Raw genomic sequence first — 26,890 nt, forward strand, 5'->3', positions numbered from 1 at the left:
TTATTTTTAAATGTAAAAATGTGTTTATTCACAATCTTTGAGAAGTCACCATTCCTTCAAAAAATTCTTTATGAACAAAATGTCAAGAAAAATTACAATAGTAGCTTATGCCAAACCAAAAATATACATCTTATGTATACAAACTTTAAAAAGCATAACACAGGCAATGTGAATATAGATTATCTTTAAAATATTTCCAATGACATAGCTACAACTTAAATTATGTTAAGAGACATAAATAACAGCATTACCTAATATATTTACATAGAGTGTCATATTTATTTCTGAGATTAAAAAAAGACAAAACTATAGATGTCATGGCCCAGCTGTTCAAATTTTGAAAGGGCCACATGATTGTTTTTTAAAGTACGGCAAGAACTTTAAGTTACTATTTATATCTGGACCTTCCTATATTTTTGAGAACATGCACTGTCATTGTTGCAAGAAAAAAAAAAAACTAAGGAAAAATTGAAAAAAGTTTGCTACTAAAATCATACTCAATCCTCAGCAAAATCAAGACAAGCAATAGGGAGTGTGTGCTATATCCTTGGTCTCTTAAATTGATACATAAACTTTAGAGCAAAAAAAGTTAATTGTATATCATAAAATGCAGTTATATATTGATTTACTTGGTTCCATCCTATTAAAGTACCTTGTGTTACAAGGCAAAGGAGAGCTTAACGAAATCAATGAGATTCTTTCATATCAAAAAGGATTTTATTTACTTTGAAATACCCGTATTACCTTTTTTAGGTTTTCCTTTCTTAATAAACCATGCACAGAGAATATGTTCCATGTAAAATCTTTCAAGACCATTCACTGGAAATATAGAATTTTAAAAAATGACAGCTAGAAATTTAATGTATCAATTGACTAAATGCAACATTCATTTATAGTGGCACAAAAAAGGAAGTGAAAAACCTAAGTATATATATTTTCTTAAATATCTTTTGATAGTAACTTCAAGTGTCCAAATTCTGAAAGATTATTTTAATGTATCATATCCTTTGTTCAGACTGAATGAACATTGATATACTAGGATATGCAGTAAGTGTAGGAAGAAACTGATATTTCAGGCTTTCTTAGGTCATCTACTCAAATTAATTGTGCTTACTATTAGATGACATAATTTAAGTAAGTCATAGGAATAAATAATGGAAATTTTTCCCATAGGAAAAGGGAACACTATTCTGTCTGAATCTGGCAGTCCCTCTTCATGCTCCCTTCATGTCTGCTGAGAATTAACACAAAATGCCTTAATATTTTCACAGTTAGCTACTGAAACAGGATTAAGGAAGCATTTGAAGTAAAATCAACAAAACTATTTTAAAAAGTGAAAAGCAACAAATAGTAAACAGGATTGCTAAAGAGTTAAATAAATTTAATTAGTAGCATGACAGAACCATTCAATTGTTTTTGAAAAGCAGAAGGCAGATGATGAAATTGCACTTAATTCTGAAGCAGTTCAGATACAGCCTATCATTCCTATTCCTTTCTAAAAAGCATTTACAAAACAATTTCTTACCTCCCCTCACAAAAAGGCTCAGCACAACCATTTACACATTCTAGTTGGTTTGTAACATTTGGTCATAACTGATAAACAAGATCACACAATTTTTTCCTATCGTTTTTGTTGATCTGAATCATATTGCTTTAGACCAGAATCGGACAGTTCTAATACAGGATTTACAAATCCACAATACTCGGAATTGCCATTATCATCCATTTCGGCACTAACAAAATCATTCTCCCACTCCAGCCCATTGGAATCATCAGAGGCTGAGGTAGGATTACTTCCAGTCTTCTTGCAGCTGTACTTAAGTGCTGCCCGGAGAATGTCTTCCTCTGTTTTGGAACGTTCTCTCATTGGAAGCATTCGATTCATTCCTATTATATGGGCAGAGTTATTAGAAATCTTAGTGAAGATTTAAAAACTTTATTAAAAGACTGAAACTATCAGGCTTGACTTGTGAATTAACTTAAAAAAACCAATCCTGGACTTCCCTGGTGGTCCAGTAAGTCCAATCTTCCTTGGTTAAGATTCTTCTTAACCAAGCATCTGCCTGCCAATGCAAGGGACACGGGTTTAATCCTTGGTCCAGGAAGACCCCACACGGCACGGGGCAGTTCAGCCCGTGAGCCACGACTATTGGAGCCTGCGTGCCGAGGCCCGTGCCCTGCAACAGGAGAGGCCACTACAGTGAGAAGCCCGTGCACTGCCACAGAGTAGCTGCATCTTGAATAAAGACCCAGTGCAGCCAAAAATAAATCTAAAAATATCCTAAAAATTAAATCAAGTTCTCAGAAATAATCAATCTTATGGAAGACTATTTAAGGGAAATGTTAAAGTCTAATCCTATAGTGAACATTAGCACTCAACAAAGGATGGTTTCAATGTAACACTGGTAAGATGAAACTTCTGAAAAACTGTAAGCAAAGCAGAATGGATGGAGGACTTCAACTGCTGTTAGTCTTATATGGCTAAGTTAGTGTGTGGGGCAAACTTCTTTCCTACCTAGATGACAATTTCATTTCCCAGAATTATAATAACTCTAACGATAATGATAACAATGTACACATTTCTAGAACTTACTAGGTTCCAGTTAACACTGTTTGCAAATGACACATAGGAGCTGATCTGGTCCTCAACCACTCTATGAAGATACACACAGCACGATCACTACACCCCATTCTGAAGCTGAGGGAAGAAGGGCAGGAGGAGGACAGTGATTCACCTGCGGTCACACAGCTGCAGGGGCAGTGGGGCAAGAATGTGACTCCATTCCCTTGGGCTTCAAAGTCTGTGCTCTTTTGCTATTCTGACTCTAGCATAACAAAACAGATTTCTAGGGGAAACTGTTCCAGATCTAATTCTGAACAGAAAGAAACTGGTCAGTAAAGTGAAAGTAGCAAAAATCTTGGAAGGAAAAAAACATCATTTTGGCAGAATGAAGAGAGGGAGGACAGAAAAGAGCCTTGATCTGCGTGTGTGGGATCCACACCGGGAACAGAATTAAAATCAAGGACGAGAGCATAAGAGAATACTCCCTAGACACGTTCAGCAATTTTGTTTTCCGAGCTTAAAGAATCGAATCCTACAATAATTAAAAATACATTTAATCTATCACTGTTACGACTCCCCCCAAATCAGAGACTCAACCTAGCAAACTACATCATCTTTGTAGACATGATAAAAATGGGAGCTGGGAACTAATATAATTTTGAGGATTTGTCTTTAATTGAATAATACTATGTCTAACGGAAGCTGAATTGTACATCATAAGGTTTCTAGTGAATTCTGTCCTCTATGAAGTCTAGTTTAATAATTCTATTACAATGACTTGAATAATAACCTTGAAAGTCATGTTATCTAAAAATTTAATTAGCATACAGCGAGGATGACAGAATCAGCAATTAAAAGACCTGAAAAGTCTTTAGATCAAATTGAACAAGTTGTTAAAATAAAATTGTTTAAAATTTTCTAATTGGGATCTAAATAATAAGAAAAATATAGGGCTGGAGAAATGGTGTTTAGTTGAGAAGAAGACTTAATTAATGCAATCTTTGCTAAAGTTATTCAGTTTCTCTATTGATAAAACTAAATGGCTTGTCTAAAGGATATCTAAGATCTACTCCATCTCAAAATTCTATGAAATATTTAATGTTTGATTTTTCTTAAAGTCCTGTATTTTGCAATTGGTTCTTCTTTTTTGGATTACCTATTTCTTAAAATTGGAGAAGGAAATGGCAACCCAATCCAGTATTCTTGCCTGGAGAATCTCATGGACAGAGGAGCCTGGAGGGCTACAGTCCATGGGGTCACAGAGTCAGACATGACTGAGTGACTAACACATTTCGTAAAAATAAAGGCTTGGGCCTTATTCAGTGAAAAAGCTTTAAACAAAATCTACATTTTAGCTACAATTTTGAGTACTTGCTATGTGTCACACTATGTGCTGGATGTTTTACATAAATTTCATTTAATCCTCACAATATTCATGTTTTCATTTCTTCAAATACCTATAGGTGCCTATTATGTGCCAAGCTTTTTTAGACCCTCAGTATGTAACAGTGAATAATCATTCTTTAAAGCAGCTTTATAATTCCCTTTTTATGATGAACTGCAGCTTAGAGAGATTAAGAAATTTATCTTAAGTACTAAAGCTAGGAAGACATACCAGTAAAATTCTAATTCACGTCTGTGTTATGGCTTTTGTACAACCAAAAACCTAACAAACTGCGTATTTATTTCAGTTCAGTCACTCCGTCGTGTCCGACTCTTTGCGACCCTATGGACTGCAGCACACATCATTATGAAGGAAAAGTTAAGTTGCTCACAATGGGGCAGTGATTCCTACTGAGTTAAGCAGCTGCATTACAAAAATCTTAAAACGAAAAATAACATTTTCTTTCTAAATCTCAAGAAACATTAAGAATTAAGCAACTTTCTAAACAGTTCACCAACAAATGATAATCACTAATACGTTAAGAGTCTAAGAAATTTTAAAGACCTTACATTCATTTCAGTTTAAGGAAAGTAAAAGACAAAGTAGATTTCTATAAATTAACACAAATTAAATAAAAATTTTCAAATACCTTCTTCATCCTCCCATTCGAGATCTAAAGATGTGCTGTCATCATTTCCACTAGTAGATTTAGTTTTGGTCATTAAATCACAACTGCTTTCTGTATTTGGTGTCAAAACTGTGGCATCTGATGAGAGCCCTAGAACATACACCAAATCCAATTAGATGCAGTGACACGATACTCCTTCACTACAACCATTTATTTTGCAATAATGATCTCTCTTCAAGTAATACTACTCCGTTAAACATCGTAAGAAACAATTACTGAAATCACTACATTGGTAAGCTTCTGTTAGAAATAGTATAAATGGTTTCCCCCACTTTCTTTTTACTCTTTCTTTTGTCATCTAGCACAGTAAATACACAAATTTAAATGAATTACAAATTTTTCAAATATGATGAACTCAATGGAAAAAGGAGGGCCAGACTCCCTATACGTAACTATAAAAATAGCCTGAGATTTTTCTTTACTCCAACTCCTTTTATTTATTTTAAAATTTGTTTTATTGAAGTATAGTTGATTTATAAGGTCAGGTTAATTTCTGCTGTAAAACAAAGTGAGTTATATATATATTCATATTCTTTTCTATTATGGTTTATTATAAGACATAGAATATAATTCACTGTGCATACAGGAGGGCCTTGCTGTTTCCACATTCTGTGTATAACAGTTTGAATCTGCTAGTCCTAAGCGCCCACCCCATCTCTCCTCCACCCCTCCTCCCCCTTGGCAACCACAAATCTGTTCTCTATAGCCCTGAGCTTGTTTCTGTTTCTCCAACTCCTTTAAAAAAGTAAAAATAAAACTGTATAATTAAGAGCTAGTTATTTGGGCAACACAAATTGAAGGGCAGGAAGTTGGAGAAAAACAGAGTCAGGATCTTCAATTATCTGTTTAACGTGGCATCAAGTAACTTTAAAATGTACCCACGTATTTTAAAAGACTTACTACTACTTCGAAAAACTTCATACTGTGACTTTATATTTCTCAAACAAGATTCAAAGTCATCTTCTGGTCCTGAACTGTAATAAAAGTGAATTTTTAAAAATATATTCATAGTTAATACAACATAATGCAGGCTAAAGTTAAATGAATGTCATTTTGATTAGAAAAGGTATATCCCACACAAATTCATAATTACTTACAATCAGAATACCCTAGTCAAAACAGGTCTTTTCTTAGTGCTAGCAATAAACTGAAAATAATATTGGTAAGATTTTGGTTAGTGTTGAAGTCAAATTCAAAGCTTAGCCGTAAGTCTAACTTTATAATTTTCATTACTGAAGCATGAACGAGGTTCTTTGGATGAGCAGGAAACACTCCTGGAAATGTGACACTGAAATTACATCTTCTAAAAAATGATCACACATAAACTTTATTTTAAGAAAAGAGCTAAGGAAAACAAAAACAAGCAAGGCATAAACAATTTATCGAAAGGTATTTCAATGTGCTATTGCATCATATTCTATATGAAACATGTAATCACTCTTAAGAATGCAATAAAGTCAATTTAAAATAAATGATGATGATTTTCCAACATAAACAAACAAATGTTCTCAGTATTCTACAAGACAGTATCTTCGATAAACAACTGTTCTTTTTACGGAGCACGTACACACGAACATGTATATAAACATCCAGAGATGAAATGCTTTCTCTTTAGAAATAATATTTCCTACCACAAAGGGAAGAAGTATGTTTCATTATTTACCTTTGACATTCTCCATTGTTGGAAGCACGGCATCGCTGCACAACTCTCTGCCTTTCTTGCTTTGGAAACATAATGCAACACAAGATCACTCTACTGTAAAATTATATTTTCTAAAACTATTCATGAAATGCCAAAACTTTAAAACTTAACAGTTGCTCTATTGAAGTCTTTTTCCTTAAATTCATCACTGTTCACTTCTATATCTTCTTATTTAAGGGTAGAATTTCTCTTAAGTTTTCAGTGTATAATCCTTACATGGTCAGAATATTCATAGGGCTATTAAAAATAACTTTAAAGATATATATTGGTAACTTCCTTATTGCACCTAAGAGCTTCTAATACCTGGAAAGATGAGGAGGAAGAAAGTAATAGTTAAAACAGTATAAGAAGTTCTATTCTGGGTGAAATAAGTAGCAATAAAAGAACTAAAAGATCTGGCTGAGTTTACTCAGAAATAATAAAAACAAAGGATTTAGAAAACCTGTCAGGAGTTGTGGCTCTGACAGTTATTAGTCGTGTGTCCCTGGCATGTCCTATATTTTGTTTCTTCATCTGTAAATTATAGACAGCTATAATACTGCCCTAGCAAATTCACAGGGCTATTGAGAAAATCAAATGAATTTGCATAATGTGTATCCTCTGTACAGACTGCATGTGTTCCCATATCTACTTATTCAAGAAGAAAAAACTCAAGAACTCAAATAGATTCTGCATATGGAATCCTTTTTAGTCTTTAAAAGGCAAGCAGCAGAGAATTATAGTAGAAAGAGATGGTTAAATTAGAATCAGAAAAATATTTACTTTCTTAGTAAAAGGTAGTTAATTTTAAAACTTTTCCATTACTTAGAACTTACTAAACAAAATAAAACTCCCTCATATAATCTGATTAATCTGTTAAAACACCAAAAACAGGAGAAAGAGAGAGAGCACATGTCACACAGAAATCACACAGAAACATGATACATGACTTTTTAGTTTCTCTAAGTTACAGTAGTTATTATGTGACATAATCCTTGTACTGCACTTCAGTTGACACCGCAGCAGAGTTCATGCGGGCCAAAGACGGCGCAAGACACTGAGCAGAAAACTGGCTGAGCGATGCTTGAACATTGGCTCTGCCATTTATTAGCTGTAGGATCTTAAGTTATTCAATATCTCTGTTCCTTGGTTTCATCACCTGTGAAATGGGGATTACAAACATTATCTTTCTCCCAGGATTGTTGTGAGGACTAAATAAGGTAAAACATGTAAACTAATCAAAACAGTTCCTGCCAGGGCTCCATAAATGTCTGGTATTAAGCTTGTCTGGCATTATGAGAATGCCATATTTGAATACCACATGGTAAATTATGATAAAACTGTTGTTTTCTCTGATAATATGTCAAAGGTTTCCCAAGACCCAAACTGTCAATCTCCCAAAGACAAAAGTACAAAGATGAAAAATATAGTATTCGTATGTGGTGAAATCACTTACTCCAATTTTAGGAAGCATAAGAAACTCTAACAGTTCAAGAAGGGTGGAGGGGGGTAGGGATTCACAAGAATAAACTTAAAAATGCTGCAGAAATTGTATTTAAAGGTCAGTTTTGCAGTGTTTCATCGAAGAGTATATTTATTTTTCCAAAAGAATATGAATTTTGGAAAAGTAAATTTCTTCTTTGGGATAAACAAGAATTGGTGTTGTTAAGTCATTAAGTGGTGTCCAACCCTTCTGCAACCCCATGGACTGTAGCCTGCCAGGCTCCTCTATCCATAGGATTTCCCAGGCAAGAATACTGGAGTGGGTTGTCATTTCTTTCTCCAGGGAATCTTCCCAACCCAGGGATTGAACCTGTGTCTCCTATACTGGCAGGTGGATTCTTTACCATGGAGCCACCTGGGAAGCCCTAACAAGAAAGCTTCTCCTAATTTAAAGCCAAACAATAGTCAATGTCAAGTATAAAATTTGATGCTATTTCTAGCTGTTAAAGACCCACTAATTTGCCTTTAAAATTCCTAAGAGTATAGGAATAAATACATTCATTGTTAAACAAGAAGCCCTTGATTCTAGGGGAAAAAATGTCCCAACTAAGATCTGTCAGAGAAAATCAGGAGAAAAGCAGCCCTAAGTATATGCTGGGGTCTTTTCCCCTCACCTCCAAGAGCTTTCGCTGCTTTGCTGCCCTGGCTGCTTCACGCTGTGCAGCGTATAAAGCTTCTTCTTCTAGTCTTAACTTCTCTTCTTGTAAGGCTAACTGTACATGAACAAAACAATAAGGATTAACAAAAATCAGAACCTGTCTAACTGCTCTAAAAAGAAAATGTTTCTATTTATAAAATAAAAAGAAATTATTAAAAAAAGAATTGAGCTCTACAAAGCATAATAGAATTGAAATTTTTGTGATTTATTTCAATTTCTCTTTTTACAAAGTATTTCAAATAGTATCAAACATATTACAGAATTCTTAGAAGTTGAGTTATTAAGTAGAGCATCTAGTTTGCATAAATACAAGGCTGTTTCTTTCTTTAGAATATGCAGTGATCTTCATTCTCAACAATCATTCCAATGCCTATCACCCTACTTAGTTTATTGTTTGGGCCCTTGTTAGTTCAAGGTCTTCAAAACTAAGGTCAATCATATCATTGTCTACCAAAGTGAAGTAAGCTTTCACAAAGTTCATGTCACATTGATACATGTGTCCTGAATTTTATTACTATCATTAAAAAATTAATTCCAAATTTAAGTTCCTGCCATTCATAGTAGCATACAAACTGCTTTAGTGATAATCTGTTGCAAGTCAAATCAAATTTAAAAATCAAATTCCAACACAATATTTTTCTTTAGCCTAATATTAACATCTATTGTGTAGCTTAATGCTGTTGAAATCATTAATTGCAAATAATTTAGTATTAAACAGGTACTAAACAGACTATTTTTAAATGTATAATGGAATATGACTAATTCCATTTAGTTTAATGAATAGCAAAACTAATTATAGGCCATTTCTGAAAATATACTAAAATAGAACATTTATGATTGTTAGAAGTACCTGGTTCACTTATTAAGAGTAATTAAGTCTAAGACTAACAGAAAGATTTAAAAAAATGAACCATTTATTGTGAAACACAATCATTTTTTAATGTTAGTTTTAAACACGAAGGTTCAGGTATTTTACCACAGGGCCTAATTGTGAGTTCAGAAGATCATTTTCAGAAGGATGTACTCTCTTCACTTACTGGCAGCATATGATTGCTGATAAACCAAACTAAGCCAAATTACTATAGGTTGGAATAATTTTTAACTTTTAAATAATTTTCATCTGCGTATATCTAAATTTAGGTCCAATGACTATTCATATGCAATATATTATTTAATAACACCTTTCTCCTATAAACAGAGACATGATAAAATATATTAAGCAACATAAGACTAATTACCTCTTTTTGGATTTTCATATCAAGATCTTTCTGTTTTTCAACAATGGAATCATAATGCTTCTCTCTCAGGTCAACAATTTCTTCCTCAGTAAGAGGCCTACAGAGAAAAATAAGGGAGAGAAAGAAAGTGAAAAAAAAAGTGCTGATAAGTTCAAGTTTAAATAAAACACTCATAAATTCAGTGAAATTCTGAAATTTTACTGTCAAAATGTGCTAAAGCAATTCAATGCTGATTTCAACTCTTAAGAGTAAAAAAAAAGAAATCATACATTCTAATACTTTTTTTAATGTACTAATTTGGTACGTAAGTTGAAGATGACATACTATCAAGAGTATTTTTTAGCGCTACAATCAACTTTAAAGAAACGTGGACTCCATGTACCTTTACTTTGGCTCTGGTTCTTTTTGACCATATCCCAAGATGTGCATCATAAAATACAAACCTCAGTACACTATACTCTTGATACCAGCCCTCATGTCATTCTGGAATTCTTAACTCTCTTACCCACTGCCCTTCTATTTATTCTGCTCAATCGCCCTGGCCACCTCAGGCCCTTGATCCTTCCCTTTTCTCTCTTGTTTATCTATCCTGATCATCTTCTGGCTTCACTTCACTTACAACCAACATGGATCCCATGGCAAATCTGAAGTACTTTCTTACCCACACATTCACCTTCTTCCATAACCTTTATGCCTTATTCACCCAGATTATTCATTCTCTGACTCTAGATCATTTCCAAGATTAGCTCTTCCTGCTGACAGCTGCTAGAAAAAATCAAGCATACACCTGGGCCTCTGCCCCTGCAATGACCCTTTACTTATACGTGGCCAACTTCCTCGCATATACTATTCTAATTACTTCAAAATCTTCACATACACACTCTTTAAGTTCCTCATGAAAACTCTTCTCTTAGAAGTCAATTGCACCCCACTATGAGACATGAGGAAACATGTCTCCAACCATCAAATCCCTCAATTTCTTGCCAGTGCTCCTCTTACCTCGGTCTATCCTCCCTTCTCTCCTCTCTTTCCTCTACACAAGTGGCATTCTTAATTTGTTCAGGGTCACCCAGCCTGCTTATACTTGATTCACTCGTCACTGCTGCTACTCCTATCCCAGCCCCACTCCAGAGAATTCTGTGGGGCGTTGCTCCATCAATTAGCACCTCTCTTCTTAAGTCTACTCTTCCTATCTGTTTTCACCTCTCTTCTTTGTGAAGACGGGAAGAAAGGAAAGAAGAAAGAAGGAAAAACTTTCAATTGATCTATACCTATCTCTAACTACTGCTCCCTCTTTCCCATTTCAGCCCAAACGTCTGAAATTAAGTTTGACTGATAACACATCTGGCAGTTACTATGTGTCAGGTTTTCTTTTATGTGCTTTACATATACTAATTTTAGCTCTTGCAACAACCCTGTAAGGTAGATAAGATAAGGGAAATGAGACAAAGACAGATTATGTCAAAGTAAATCATATAGTTCATGGCAAAGCTAGAATCTGAACCCAAGTAGTCTAGCTCCTTGCTCTTAACTACTATGTTTCTCTTACCTTCTATGTTCTTACTTCCCATTCTCTCATCAAAAAATGGCAGTCAGCCTCTGCTTTCATTACTAGGTAATCAATGGCTTCTATGTTGCCAAATATAATAGACAGTTTTAAGTCCTTATACTACTACTTCCTTTCCTGTGGCAATGCTGGCCATTCCCTCCACTCCATCTGTTAGTCTGTCTCTACCTCCTTCCTTGGCTTTCTATGCTCCCCTGATTGCTTTTGCCCACTGCTCCTTGATTGTCTTCTGAATCCTCTTCTAGTGTCTGTCTATTCAGTCCTCAAACTGCTAAACCAATGTTCTCTCTCCATGATCCAACCACCCCACCTCCTCATCTTCTCCAACCTTCAGTCAGTTCAGTTCAGTTCAGTTGCTCAGTCGTGTCCGACTCTTTGCGACCCCATGAATCGCAGCACGCCAGGCCTTAGGTCTTGATAATTATCATGGTTTTAACCAGCACTGTATATAGTAATGTCTCCTCCTACATTTGTTCCTCTAGCCCTAACTTCTGCTGGGCTTTGTTTTTTTTTAGTGTTTTGAGGTATTATTTATACAAAGTGAAAAACATGATTAGTAAAACAAGTTTCAGAATGTCATTAAGAAAGGAAAAGGGGTATAAAGTTTAAAAAAATTCAAAGAAATGTACTTATCGATATTAATATAGTTTTTTAAACTAAAATATACATAAAAACTTAGGTTCAATAAGAAAGCACTTAAGCACATTAAAATCTTTAATGTTTAAAACAATATTTTGAAATGTCATTATTTATCTCAATCTTCTAGAAAGAAATAACCAAGGTCCTGAAATGTAAACTGTTCAATGCCCCAAAGCAAGCAGATGACACAGCCTGGATTTTTAGAAGCTTGTTATAGTTTACATAGAAGTAGTTTGTTTAAAAAAAAAACAAAACGCCTTACCTATGACTGCTTCCTGGGCTTTCTCCCTGTACAAGAATTAATTAAACAATTACACAAATTTTATTAGCTGAATTCTATTTAAGGCAAGCCAATAAAATTTTTATTTAGTCAAAATATTTTCTGCTTATCTATCTTTAACAGATTTCATTACTAAAGGTCTTTTCAATAAAAAGCTTTAACATTTTACTATTTCTCAAAGGCAGAATTTACTTTAATATCTATCTTAATTAAAAAGCAACCAATTGCTGAGCATTTCCTAATTTTTTAATAACAAATATTTACTATATATCAAATGAACTTCTGGGTTCAAGATGGTACTAGACAGATACTCTCTATGCTCTGATCTTTCACAACTGATCTTCATTATTCGCAGATTCCAAAACTGCAAATTCACCAATGAGCTAAAATTTATTTGTAACATCAAAACCAATACTCCCTGCACTCTTGTGGTCATTCATGAGCATGACCAGAGCAGCAGCAACCCAAGCTGCCTGATGTGCACACCCCCAGCTCAAGCAGAAGGCGACGCTCTGCCTCCCCGTGTCAGCACTTGCTGGGTGCCCTCTTTGCAGCCTACACAGTGCCACTTTTTTGTGCTTTTTTTGGTTGCTGATTTTGCTGTTTAAAATGACCCCCATGTGTAATGCTAAAGTGCTATCTATTGTCCCTAATCACACGAGAAGTTATGATATAGTTTATGGAGAAAATATATGTGTTAGATAAGCTACATTCAGGCATAAATTATTAAGTGCTGTGTATAGTCAGTTCAAAGTTAATGAATCAATAGTATACATTAAAATAAGATGTCAAACAGAAACACAAAACAAGGTTATACGTTGATCAGCTGATAAAAAGGTGATCAGAAGCTTGCAGGAAGATAATGCTATATTTTCCCTAGGAGTAGTGTTCTGGTATTCACTAATTGAGCATTCACAGCAACTTTATAGAACATAATTACCATGGACTTATGCATTTCTTACATATCTGAGCTATTCACTTCCCACAACTAAAATATATGACTAAGTAACTGCAGAAAGAAAATTCCAAATGGTCACATCAACTTAGGAAAAAGCACTACAAAGCAGGACATGACATTCAATTAAACCAAACACTACGACATGAGAGAGGAACAGACTGGTCAGCAAACAAACTCAAACCAACAAAACGTGCCTTAGGAAAACACAAGGAATCACATTCTTTTAATTTTAAAAAACGTAATAAAATGTGAGGATGAATTGTATTGAAGGTTAAGAGAACTCTTACATTTAGTACTTGTCAGAAACTTTAAAAATACCATTTAAGTGTTTGTTTAAAAAAATACACAAAATTAAAGTTACTTCTGAAAAGGGAAAGAAACTAGATTCTATGAAACATTAAAACTATTGGGAGAAATTTTACTGGGAAAACAAAAGGTTAAAAGAGTTTCTCAAATATGTTCTATCAGATGATAATAAATATGTATTACTATTTTAAAAATGGATTTATACCCAAATTAATTTGGGAAATGCTAAATTGGACAAGTTGAAATAATTTTAACAGTTCTTTAGCAATTTCTTTAATAGTTCTTCTCAGAACCTTTAATATGCTAATTTATACTGAGACTAGTATCGTGTACACACTATGGGAAATGCTGGGCTAAAGAAGAGTTTAAATTTGATGTAATATATTTTCCTCTTTCCTCAGAAAACAAAAATGATAAAGAAAGACAAAACCCGCAATGCTCTTCTATATGCATTCACTTTAGAGATGTGAGAAGTAAGCTCAAGGAAGGTTAAGTAATTTGCACAGACTCATATAATTAGTAAAGATGGAAATTAACACACAAACTAAAACTCTGTAACTATACCAGTGCCTAAGAAACATATACCACATTGCACTAATTCTAAAACGTACTTTTTTTTTTTTTCCATTTTAACATTTCTGTACTTGGGATACATCTTAAAATTGATTTTTAGATGAGGTGAAATGTAAAAATAAACAAAAAGAAAACTGATAAAAAGATAATGGCTAAAGTCAGAAAGTGATTGTAAAAAAAACATATATAAATTCTACCCTCAGAAATTTGTGAAAACTATGGGTCAAAGAATGGTTTACTCTGGATCATTGAGGAATTTAACCTACTTAGTGGCAAAATGTTAGAAATATCTTTTCTTAAAGTTCCTCAAGTTCTACAGAATATTGTAAAAACCTGTTTTAAATATATGTATATATAAACACATATATAAGTGACAGATGAAACTATATATATTATATACATATGTGGTATTTTACAGAGGCTGTATATACATATATAGTGTTACATATGTTTCATCATAGAAAATTCTGAATAATTTGCTAATATGAATTAGTAAGAGAAGGAAATAAGGGACTAAAAAGTAAAAATAAAAACTAAAATGTTAAAAATTCTAAAAGAAAAGATAACATAATGAAAATGTTAAAAAATAACTGTCAGAAGTAGTGAGATGCTCTATGAGAACAAACTGGATTTTGTACTACTGTGAAAATACTTACTTCATCACTTTCTACTAGATTCTCAAACTGAAACAACAAGAAAGAAAGTGTTAGGATGAATATTTGTCTAAGGTATATGTCTCCCAAAAAATTTTAAGTTACTTCTTCATTTCAAAAATAATATACCTTTATTTTATAAGATAAAATATAAGTCATGTATCTCTTTATACACCATTTCATTTATTAAACAAGACAGCCAAGACAAGAATACATCATTTATGACTTTTATTAAAAAGAAAATGGAAAATTACAGCAATTTTCTACATAAATCAGAAACTTATACACCAAAACTTTCACCTGAACTAGGTGAATTGACTATTTCATGGATCTTTTAAGTCCACACTGCCAGAATTTCCTAATTCACCTGAGTTCAGAAAGAATTATTTAATATTGTAAGTCCCTCAAGAAATAGAACTAAAAGATATTCAAGAATTTCTCTTGTGTTTTTATTTACTCATCCATTCATATAACGATTCTCTGAAAATCAAGATGGTAGTTGCCATTTCTAAATACAGTGTCTTTTTAGAGATACAAATGTAAAAAATTTGATCATAATGTGATGAATGCTATCATGTCAAACGACCAAATGAAAGTCATCATGTTAAATTACATTATGAAAATATTTATACCTTAAATAGAAATAATATGATATGTGACTACTTGAAAGAAAGGAAAATGTATTTAATTGTTAATATTTTTTTGTTGTTTAAAGATCAGGAAACAGTGAATTCAAAATGTTTAGAAACTACAAGAATCTAAAGTCACGACTTTAAAGTGTTTAGCATTATTACTTTGAACTTATATTTTGTGCCAGTTTGTAATTTATTAAAAACAAACAAACCAACCTAATTCCTGGTTCACATGTTTTTTTATTTAATATAAAAGGCAGTTTTGGATTGGGTATAAGTTCTGCCACATATAAGTGTTGTAATGTAGTCTAATTTCTTCTCCTGTCTAAGCCTCTGATTCTCACCCATAAAGCAAGGTGACAGCCACCTGTTCGACAGAATTGTAGCAAGAATGTGCAATGACATTGATAAACTATATGGTGAAGGCTGGTGCATAGTAGGGTCTGAGCAAATGGCAGATTCTGTCATTATGTTTTACATAACAAAGAATAATCAACTCAGTGACTCTTTTTGTAGAGTTGCCTCAAATCAACTTGCTGCTTTGATTCTGTCACACCTCTACTAGGGCAGGCCAATGATGTCTAGACTCACAGCCTACTAAGTCACTGTAACTGATAGAAGAGTACCCTCAACCTCAGTTGTGCAGGGCAGAAAAGACAAAAACAAAACACAAAAACACTATCTCTTAAGCAATTCTATTAGAAGAACAGGACCTTAATCTTCTGCAAACTTGTTTTCCCCATTTACACTTTCCCCACCACTCCAGTTCTTTCCTTCTTCACCAGCATGGATAATACCGAAATATAAATAGTCCATACTAAATTTAGGTCCACATCCTTCCCCTTTAATAAAAAAAAAAAAAAATGTCCCTCTTGCCCTTCTCAAGGTACTTTTATCCAATCAGATTTACAACACTACTTACCTCTATAGTTAAGTGCTCACCTCTTGAGCATGTTCTAAAATACTTGGATCTGGGAAGAAAAACAGAATAACAACTTTAAAAATTACAATTAATGCTAAAACTGAGTTACTGTAGTTTACAATATAATAAAAATTATTTCCTCAAAAGCAACTTTAAATTCTCCAATATACACATCTTATATTTACAAAAAGGAAACATTGAACTTACAAAAGAATACAGATAATCCCGATTTTTAAACACAGTTTAAGTGTTTAGTCAACTCATAATTTTCTATTGGTCCTAACAGTTATGAAACTTGTAATCGTAAGTTAATTTATATATATTTGTTACATAGAATAGAATACAATTAAATTTAAAATTTCATCTCATTATTTTTACTGTATCAAGAAAAATATCTTGTTAAAACACTGGTGTGTTAAATAATCTATAAGAGCATGTTCCCAATTTTATTAAAGAAAATGTATAAACATATATGATCCCACAAAACAACAGAAATCTAAAAAGATATATGCTGTTTTGCTAAGAGTGGTTATCTCTAGATGGTGGGATCCCATGCATGTATGCATGCCAAGTTGCTCCAATCGTGTCTCTCTGTGGCCCCATGGACTGCAGCCTGCCAGGCTCCTCTGTCCATGGGATTCTCCAGCCAAGAATACTGGAGTGGGTTGCCAGGCTCTCCTCCAGGGGATCCTCCTGACCCAGGGATCGAACCCATGTCTCTTATGTCTTCTGCACTGGCAGACGGGGTCTTTACCACCAGTGCCATGTGGAAAGCCCCGGTGGGATCACATATGTTTATACAAAGCCATGCCTGCAAAAATTAGAGGAAGAAAATGAAAAACAATATACTTCATATATACATCAACCAAATAATCCATTAAATTAACTGTTCCAACTAGGGCCAAATATTGACTTTAATCTTAACTTCTCCTCACAATGTATACATATGTCAAATCACCATGATGCATACTTTATATGTCTTACAATTATGTCAATTATATCTGAATAAACCTGAAATTTAAAAATTCTCATCATTTTTTTCTGCTCCTACTAGTGAAACTCACATGCAGTCAAATATGTGTCTCCTATGTAATACCTGCTCCAAAGATATGACCACATTCCATTAACTGTATGTCTTCTAACTATTACAGTATACAAGTTGGTACAGGTCAGAGTCCCTCAAACTCCTTTACCACTGCAAGTGCCTGGAAATTTTAAAACTTTCACTTATAATGTGGATCCTGTTATTGTTGCCTAAACTGATGGCAGAGAACACCCACCATCCTCCCATGGGGATCCAAACCTCACACTGTGGGTTCCTAGTGTGTCGGGATTCTTTAACAGAAGGGAGATGGAAAAATCCAGGAGTTAGGACAGATCAGAATACTTTTTATTATGTGTGCAGAGATGGCAGACAGGCTTAGTAAAAGAGAATGGTATATTACCATGACTAAATGTTTATTATCATAAAGAATAAAAAATAATTTTTCCTGTACAATCTTTCGGAAAAGGCAATGGCACCCCACTCCAGTACTCGTCTGGAAAATCCCATGGATGGAGGAGCCTGGTAGGCTGCAGTCCATGGGGTCGCTAAGAGTAGGATGTGACTGAGCGACTTCACTTTCACTTTTCACTTTTATGCCCTGGAGAAGGAACTGGCAACCCACTCCAGTATTCTTGCCTGGAGAATCCCAGGGACGGGGCAGCCTGATGGGCTGCTGTCTATGGGGTCGCACAGAGTTGGACACGACTGAAATGACATAGCAGTACAATCTTTATTTGCTAACAGATGCAAAGCAGTTTTATTGCCCATTAAGAGACCATCAGTAAAAACCAAAACATTTGGTATTATCATAATAATAATATCATAATAATTCATGAAACATATGCAATGTAAATAAAGTACCCTAATATTCCAGGCATCTAGTGCTCCCATTTGTCTATCTTTCCCATTTCTCAAATAAAAACAGAAATGAGTTGAGTTTTCCAGTACCACTGTGTTCTGGTATTATGATTTATGTTTAAAGTGCTATATGCTCTCCCTCAGCAATCATCACTCTCTTCGTTTAATGAAGAATTTGTCTCTGACTATATGGGGAATGAAAACACCATTATTTCCTTCAAGTTAAGAGAAAACGTGGGTCCTCATAAGAATTTGCTCCTGCAAGTGTCAGGAACCATGTGAATCATAGAGAAATGAGTGGGGATAAAGGCACAAAGAAAGAGGGGCTGTAGGAATAATTATGCAATTAAAATTTGAGCCTAGACAGTTTGGACTAGAGTGGTGTCATTGAGAGAAATGAATAGAGTAAAGAAATATTTAGAAGATAAAAATCATCTAGTGAGGGAGATGGAATGGAAAATGCAAGATGATGAGAAGTGTCATAATCTCAATGGGGATGTAACAGAAAAGAAGCAAGCGTCAGGAATGGAGGTGCAAGAGAAAAAGTAAATGTGGTAAATCCAAGACCCAAAACTTAAATGCCAGAGGGGGAAAAGGAAAAAGGACAAAGTGGTGTAAAAAACTGCAAAAGCCCTCTAGAATCACAGTATCACAAAAAATAAAGCTGAGCTGTGAAATAACTGGTTAAAGTCACATCACGACCACCATCAAGCACAAGCTTTCAGAGCATGGTGGTCGTTAATTCACCTGTGTGTCTGTCCCATTAGACTAGAATCAAGATTGCTGGGAGAAGTGTCAATAACCTCAGATATGCAGATGACACCACCCTTATGGCAGAAAGTGAAGAGGAACTAAAAAGCCTCTTGATGAAAAGTGAAAGAGAGTGGAAAAAGTTGGCTTAAAGCTCAACATTCAGAAAACAAAGATCATGGCATCTGGTCCCATCACTTCATGGCAAATAGATGGGAAACAGTGGAAACAGTGTCAGACTTTATTTTTGGGGCTCCAAAATCACTGCAGATGGTGACTGCAGCCATGAAATTAAAAGATGCTTACTCCTTGGAAGAAAAGTTATGACCAACCTAGATAGCATATTCAAAAGCAGAGACATTACTTTGCCAACAAAGGTCCGTCTAGTCAATGCTATGGTTTTTCCAGTGGTCATGTATGGATGTGAGAGTTGGACTGTGAATAAAGCTGAGTGCCGAAGAATTGATGCTTTTGAACTGTGGTGTTGGAGAAGACTCTTGAGAGTCCCTTGGACTGCAAGGAGATCCAACCAGTCCATTCTGAAGGAGTTCAGTCCTGGGTGTTCTTTGGAAGGAATGATGCTGAAGCTGAAACTCCAGTACTTTTGCCACCTCATGCGAAGAGTTGACTCATTGGAAAAGACTCTGATGCTGGGAGGGATTGGGGGCAGGAGAAGGGGACGACAGAGGATGAGATGGCTGGATGGCATCACCGACTCGATGGACGTGAGTTTGAGTGAACTCCGGGAGATGGTGATGTACAGGGAGGCCTGGCGTGCTGCGATTCATGGGGTCGCAAAGAGTCGGACACGACTGAGCAACTGAAGTGAAGTGAAGTGATGCTCTGAAAGGGCTATGTTCTCAAGAGGAGCATCAAAAATCAGCTGAAGAGGAAGGAATCAGCCAGGCCCCCAGTAGTGGAAAGAAATGTTTAGGGAGCAGCTGCTGCTGCTGCTGCTAAGATGCTTCAGTCATGTCCGACTCTGTGTGACCCCATAGACGGCAGCCCACCAGGCTCCCCCGTCCCTGGGATTCTCCAGGCAAGAACACTGGAGTGGGTTGCCATTTCCTTCTCCAATGGAGCAGCAGTAGCTACCAAAGGCGAAGGGGAATGAAAAGATCAAGACTGTATACATTAATTCTGTCAACAAGTATTTACTAAACATCTACATACTAAGCATAAAACCTGGAGTTGGGTAGTCAATGGTAAGCAAAGCAAGCATGAAGGTGTTCCTTTACACAGAGAGCAGAAAACGAACATTAATCAAATAAGCACACTATTGCAGGTAAAATTATAGTCTGAGGAAGTGCTGACAAGATAAGGAAGATGGTTCCATTACGGTGAGAACTTATTCTCGGAGTGTGGGAAACAGACTGGGAAGACTCCTGTGAGAAATAATCCTTGAAATGTCAACTAAAAGATGAGTAAGTAGGATTTATCTAAGTAAATAGGGAAGAAATTGATTCAAGGAAGAGTGTGACAAAATGAGGCAAAAACAAACAAAAAAGGCAAGGAATAGATAATGTGAGGTCTTGAAAGCTACACTGAAGATTTCAGTCTTTATCCTGGAAGTACGGTAAACCACTGAAGAAAAGGGTAGGGGACATTCAGAAGGTATAATCTACAAAATGTGACAACTTGGACTTGGATGAGTGAAAGGGAGGACTTTAATATGCTTTTCAGATTCATGGCTTTGGTAATTGTGTATCGTTTTGCCATTCACAAAGTAGGGCACAAAGTAGTAAAAATACTTGGGGTTTTAAAAAAAATGGGGAAAAAAAAGGAGTAAAGAACTGTGAGAAGGAAAGAAAGGTCAGCTCAACTTTACAAACTGAATTTGAGGTTATGTTTGATACCCAAGGGGAAATACTCAGTAGGCAATTAAGATACTCAGGGCTCAGACTGAGATGACTGAGCTCATTAGTATGCAACTAGTAGGTGAAACCATGTGCTTTCCTGCCATCAGCCAGGAAAAGTATATTATGGAAGGCAAATATAAGGACGAACAGAGGGAGATTCAGAACAGAGCCTTGGGGAGTCCTCAAGGTACAGTACAGAATGTCCAAGAAATTCATACTCATTTCAGGCTACCATGGTTTTCCTTCCTAACTTCTGAAATTCCAAGAGAAACGTCTTACGCTTATATATTTCTCAAAGCTGACAAATATGCAGAAAACCAAACTGAATCTCTCAATAATGACTACTGATTACTATATTTTAGTAATACACATTATTGTAAAATATTTAAAAATTCTCATTGGTACTCTACATGGTCTCTAAAAAGAAAGTCAACACAAAACTGGTGGGATATATGTTTCACTGTGTAATGTTTTTCCAAAGTTAGGGGATAGCTTGAAAAATAAAAAAGAAGAATACATGCTGTTTCCTAGATCTTACAAGTTCACAAGTAATATTCATTTGACAAACATGAGATACTAAAAATGAAGAAAGATAAAACATAGTCCCTGACCCAGAAGAGCTCTCAGCCCATACCACTGTGTATACCAGGAGGCACAGACTACAGTCTACAGGCCAAATATGGCCCAATGCCTGTTTCTGTTAATAAAGTTTTAATGGAACACAGTCACCTTCATTTATTTACATATTGTCTATGGCTGCTTTTGTGCTAAAATGGCAATGGTGAATAGCTGCAACAGAGGTGTTATGGCCTGCAAAGCCTAAAATGTGTGTTAGTTGGCCCTTTACAGAAAAAGTTTGCAATCCCTAATACACAGTAGACTTAAGTCTGTAGGAAATATTATTTCCTCAGGGAGATAATATTGTTTCAGGGGTTTAGAGTAGGTTTCACAGGGAAGGTAATATTGAAGGATAAGTAAAAGCTCACCAAGAACAGGAAAAGAAGAAAAATATCCCATACAGAAAGGCACAAGAAGAGAGAACACTGCATGTTAGGAAAATAGAAACAGGCAGAGTCCATTTGGTATACAGGGTACTTGGCATATGCCAAGCGAAAGAATGGTGGAGAACCCTTTCACTGACTTCCCCTGCCTATGCTGCCCTGTTCATGTCAACAAGGAATAAAACCTACAATTTTAATGCTGTACTCTAAGGGAACTATAAATAGAAAATGTAATTAGGCTGGTAAAATAGATTAAGGTTATCTTGTCAGGTGTCTGAACTTCATCCTACTCCGAATTGGAAGGTTACCATTTATCAAAAAAAGTTAAAATACTAAGGTTTATGAATGGGTTAAAGTTTTCTGAGATTAGAATAGTCAATGTTTTCCTTTTAATGTTATTTTGATTTGTATTCTGACAAGACTTTCTGAATGAGAGAACAAAGAGTGAGATCACACTCTTTACCCAAATGCAGACCTGCATATAATCCTACATATTCAGATGGACATTATGTTGTATGTTTGAATGCCATGCAACTAATCATCTGTCACAGAAGGAAAAAAAGGCTGGGCAACTTAGCTGTAGGAAATAGTTTGCAGATGGAAATTGTTAAGCCAGGGAAAGCCAAGTATGGGTTTTAGAAAGTTTAATTCCACTGACAGGAAAGGAAGAGGGCCCAAAGCACAGAGATACAACAGGGAGAGCAGTCTAGAGGTCACTGAGCAGGTGATTTGAAAGACAAGGTTTAAGGAAGAAGCACAGAGGAAGGACACAGGTTCAGTATATATTAAGAAGACACTGACTAGCAACTTAGAGTGGTGTGTGCAGGCTCAATCGAGCCCAATCCTTTGCAACCCCATGCACTGTAGCCCGCCAGGCTCCTCTGTCCATGGACTTTTCCAGGCAACAATACTGGAGTGGGTTGCCATTTCCTACTCCAAGGGATCTTCCCAACCCAGGGATCGAACCTGAATCTCCTGCACTACAGGTGGATTCTTCACCCCTCTCCCCCTAGAGAACCATAAAGTTTGCAGCATAGAGACTGTGAATGGGAGCAGTTAAGGGAGTCCCTAATCCCTGATTAGGGGATACATTAAGCAGAAGAAGAAATCTAGGGGGAAAGAAAATGCATGATTTCAGACATTTAATGGTACACAGCTATTAGATTCTTTAGATAAGCTGATATGAGGAGCCTTGGTACATCCAAGCGTATCTGTTAAGTAAACAACTGAAAACACAGTGCTGAACTGCTGAAAAGAACCCTGTTCAGAAGACGTGAGATCTGGAAGCGTTGGTGGCTGAAACCACAGGAGTGGACAAAAGCAAGGGAACTAAATAAAGAAAAGACAAAGAAAAATTCCATATTTCATAGGCAGATAGAGTAAATACAGCCAGAACAGGGAAACAAAAAGATAAAAGCGATGTTGCAGAGGAGTAAGTGCATAGTTTCAAGAAACGGAAGACAGCTTATCACACAAAATAAAGAGCCAAGTTTTTGAAATGCATAAGATCTTCCAGTGACAACATATAATATAATGCACTGAGATATGGCAATTAAATGTTTATAATGCTTATATGTTTAACAAAATTTTATAATGTTTACTATAAAGCCATATGATATTGGTGGTTAAGGATAAAGGCTCTCAATTCAGAAGGACCTGGGCTGCAACCCCAGCTCTGCTATCCGGGGCAAGTTAAATTTCCTAACCTTTAATTCTCAATCTATCATGTCTCTAACAGTACTCACCTTCCTTACAGGATTGTGGTGAGGAATAAATGAGATAATGCAAAATACTTAAGAACAGTGCCCGGAACACAGGAAGTAATCAAATCTTGGCAGTTATTAAAATCATTTTTACCAGAAAAAAAAAAACAACACAGAAAATCATTGTGAACTATCATCTGAAGGCAACTTTGCTGCCGGAGCCAAAAAAGGCCAACACACATTAAATATCAAGGGGGATATAAAACATGACCATTTCTTTTTATAGTACATCTTAGCTGGAACTACTATGTGGAATTATATGGTAAGATAAAAATGGGAATTAAAATACAACACAACAAAATATATTGGATCTTCAGTTTGAGAAAGAAAAAAACTAAGATGCTAAGTGTCTATGCACCAGATTTCTCCTATCACTCAAGAAAAAAGAACTGACCAGCAGATGGAGCCCTCTAGACTATATGGGTAAGGCAAAACTCCCTATAGTGAAAAAGGATGACTCATTAGGATGTCTAAATGTTATCCCTTAAAGATATTTAAAAGATATTTAACTTCTTTTGTTTTAACCACCAAATAACTTTACTAGTATCAAGATTTCTGACGTAACACTGATATTTATATTCTGACTAGTCGACATATTCTAGAACATAAAATACCAGAATTCTCTAAAATTTTACAAATTAAAAAATAGATAATTCTGGTTTTGCATTTGGATAGTGAAAAATGAGTGATCTGACTCTGAGATACTTGTGGGAAACCTGTAAGGCTCAAAAACCAGGCCCTGGATTGTAACGTATCCTTGCGATGCCCAGCTAAAAGTTGCCTAAGCAAGCCCAGGGCTCTTCATCTACAGTCATCACACTGACAAAGAGAAATCAAGTTTCTGTGATTGCTCCTCAACTTTTTTGTCCTTGGATGAACTACTAGTTACCTATCTAGACCTATACCTGAAAGAAAATCAGAACTACCGGGTGATTAAAAAAAAAGGCAACTACTAAAATGAGAGGTCAAGTTTAACTTTATTTGTAAACAAAAACAAACTATATTCACCTATCTCTGCATGTTTATCAGAAGCTCCTAAAATAAAGTTAAAATGAATAACAACAATAAGTTAACTGAAGATTCAAGTAGTGGACTGTCCAAACCTACATTTAAGGATTAAAAGAGAAGGATGGATATCATCATTATATGGTTTTAGATGACAGTGTCTACAACCCACAGACTCTCATTGCCTCAACAGAACTTGTTTGTTCGAGTCTGGCCCACAACCAAATGAGTACAGATCCAACTATTAAGATTTTATGGCACATCTACAGACAATTAGCACTGACAAAGATTCACTGATTTTTCCCTTATCTTCCCTAAGCTGCCAAGTTCATGTGCTCAGGGAGTAAAATCTGTACTTTTAATGCTATACTCTAAAGAAAACATTTTTAGTTTGTAAAATCACAGGAAAGAGCAAAAAGCCCAAATCCCAAAGACACCAAATAATGTACTCCGAAGTGAAACATAATGTTGTTTACTTCATTTGGGTATAAGATCCTATTTTTAATTATCCTACAATACAACTACACATAAACATAAATAAAAACAATAACAAGGTCAAGGATCCTGTGACATCTAGTCCTAAGGCAAGCCTATTAAAGCAGCTTGACTAAATGAGAGCATCCACAAATAAAAATTAGAAGTAACTTAGATGACTTCCTTCGAGAAGATAAAACAGCTGCCATGCTCCCCTGTAACAGTAATAGCCCTTAAGTTAGGGAAATCAAAATACAAAACTAGGCCCTAAGTCTTTAAATCCTTACTTTTTCATTCAAGGGACACAGTGTAAAGCCCCAGCTACTTGGAATCAGAGAGGGGACGAAATGCCTGCTGAACCAATGAGTCAAAAACAAACAAACAAACAAACCAATGAGTAATTCATATTAGATCTACATCACCAAAAGACCCAAATGATAAATCATTTGGCTTCAATGTATGCTGAACCTCTTATTACCTAATGATGTTGGTTAAATGGGACAGATCCTGAAAACTTGGCAATCTGTTTCAGAAAGTGAAAAATTAATGTCATTTCTTACATACAGTGGTGTGCTTCAGATTTTCAATTCTAAGTTTGAATTCCTGGGAAATATTAGACAACAAAGTCAATTTCAAAGGCATTTAAGTTTTTCAATATCTTATGAAATAAACACAGAAAATGGCATAATTATGAAATTCTATTATTCTATGGATGGTGTCAGTAGAAAAATCTATGCATATCCCATATTTAATCAAGAGCACTTCAGAAGGACTGCGATTTCCCTGGTGTCACAGAATTTGTGGTTAGCAATCGGGGCATGGCATTCCTCTCGAAATTCCAAAAAGTTAATATTAAAGAGTTACACACTGTCCCTCTTGTTACAAGTATTAGGAATCTGAATGCCCACAGGAAACCTAGCAAATCGTAAATATCGAAGAATTAATTGCTCAATGTCTGGAACTTAATTTTACTCCAACATCCAAATGATTTCTATTAAAAACAAAAACAAAAACAAAACCCCTCTTAGAGACATCAACTTTTAAGCAGATTCTTCACCTGCTCCGTCAGTGCCAAAGAGAGAATCTAATACAGAGCTACTACCACTTTCGGCAATAAACCCAAGTTCAACGCAGGGTGTGCTCAGGCTGCCGTGGATCCTCCTGCTCTACCGCCCTTTCTTGGGAGGGTGCCCCGAGCTTCCCAGACACGTTGCCTCCCGTGACTCTTTCCCCGCGTGACAGCGCGCCCAGCGGGAATCTCGCTCGGAGGCGGCAGAAGCGATACCCCGCCCGCTTTTCAGCTCTTTCCCTGGAAGGCCCCTCCAGACCAGAGCCCCACTACGACCACCCACTCGACGTCTGTGCAGCCGCAGGGTCGCTGGCCTCCCAGCCTCCTCTAAGTCAACGGAGGACTGACCGGGGTTCCCCGTCGGGGGCCGAATAGGAGGAGCCAGTGGGCGCCGGGCCCCTCCTCCCGGGGGCTTACCCTCCGCCGCCTCCTACACGCTGCAGCCGCCCAGCTTCCTTGCGGAGGAGTCCGAAGCATCCGGAGCACTGCGTCCAGCAGCAGTTCCCCATCGCATGCCGTCCAGGCGTCGCCGCTCCTCCTCCTCCCACTCAAAGCCCAAACCCAAGCCCGGCAGCCGCATCCGCGCGGCACGAGCCGAATTGGGGCTCGGGGGCCAAGGGCGGGCCGGCCGGAGCTCGGCGGCCTGAGAGGCGAGGGCGATGGAAGGAACAAAGACAGCGATTACTCTTGCGGCCGTAGAGTCGCTGCCGTGCGAGGGAGGAGGGCCGGGGAGGATCTGGACCCCCTCGCAGTCCGCATGGCCCCTCGGTCGCCTCAGCCCCCCAGCCCAGTTCGAGTGACCGCCTCCTGCCGCCGAAGGA

General features: G+C 36.3%; 1 protein-coding gene across 2 annotated transcripts; it reads right to left on the reverse strand.

Moving 5' to 3' along the window:
- Positions 1–26,890, reverse strand: AP1AR (adaptor related protein complex 1 associated regulatory protein). 2 transcript variants are annotated; one of them, XM_006046968.4, is made up of 10 exons: positions 26,487–26,887; positions 16,246–16,294; positions 14,695–14,721; positions 12,184–12,209; positions 9,716–9,812; positions 8,434–8,532; positions 6,299–6,357; positions 5,536–5,609; positions 4,597–4,725; positions 1–1,887 (listed from the first exon to the last, which is right to left on the reverse strand). In XM_006046968.4, exons 1-10 carry the CDS (start codon positions 26,576–26,578, stop codon positions 1,622–1,624), a joined length of 918 nt encoding a protein of 305 aa, XP_006047030.1. In that variant the 5' UTR covers positions 26,579–26,887; the 3' UTR covers positions 1–1,621. The 2 variants fall into 2 exon arrangements, with proteins under 2 accessions (XP_006047030.1, XP_006047031.1); XM_006046969.4 differs by lacking the exon at positions 8,434–8,532 and having other exon boundaries at positions 26,487–26,890.

The sequence above is a fragment of the Bubalus bubalis genome, chromosome 7, assembly GCF_019923935.1.
Source record: "Bubalus bubalis isolate 160015118507 breed Murrah chromosome 7, NDDB_SH_1, whole genome shotgun sequence".
Lineage (NCBI taxonomy): Eukaryota > Metazoa > Chordata > Mammalia > Artiodactyla > Bovidae > Bubalus > Bubalus bubalis.

Coding starts and splice junctions, on each gene's coding strand:
- AP1AR (XM_006046968.4), bottom strand. CDS start 26,578: ATGGGGAACTGCTGCTGGACGCAGTGCTCCGGATGCTTCGGACTCCTC. Junction 9,813..12,183: donor AGCCCAGGAAGCAGTCATAG/GTAAGGCGTTTT, acceptor TTTTCTCTGTAG/GCCTCTTACTGAGGAAGAAA. Junction 5,610..6,298: donor AACAATGGAGAATGTCAAAG/GTAAATAATGAA, acceptor CTTTTATTACAG/TTCAGGACCAGAAGATGACT.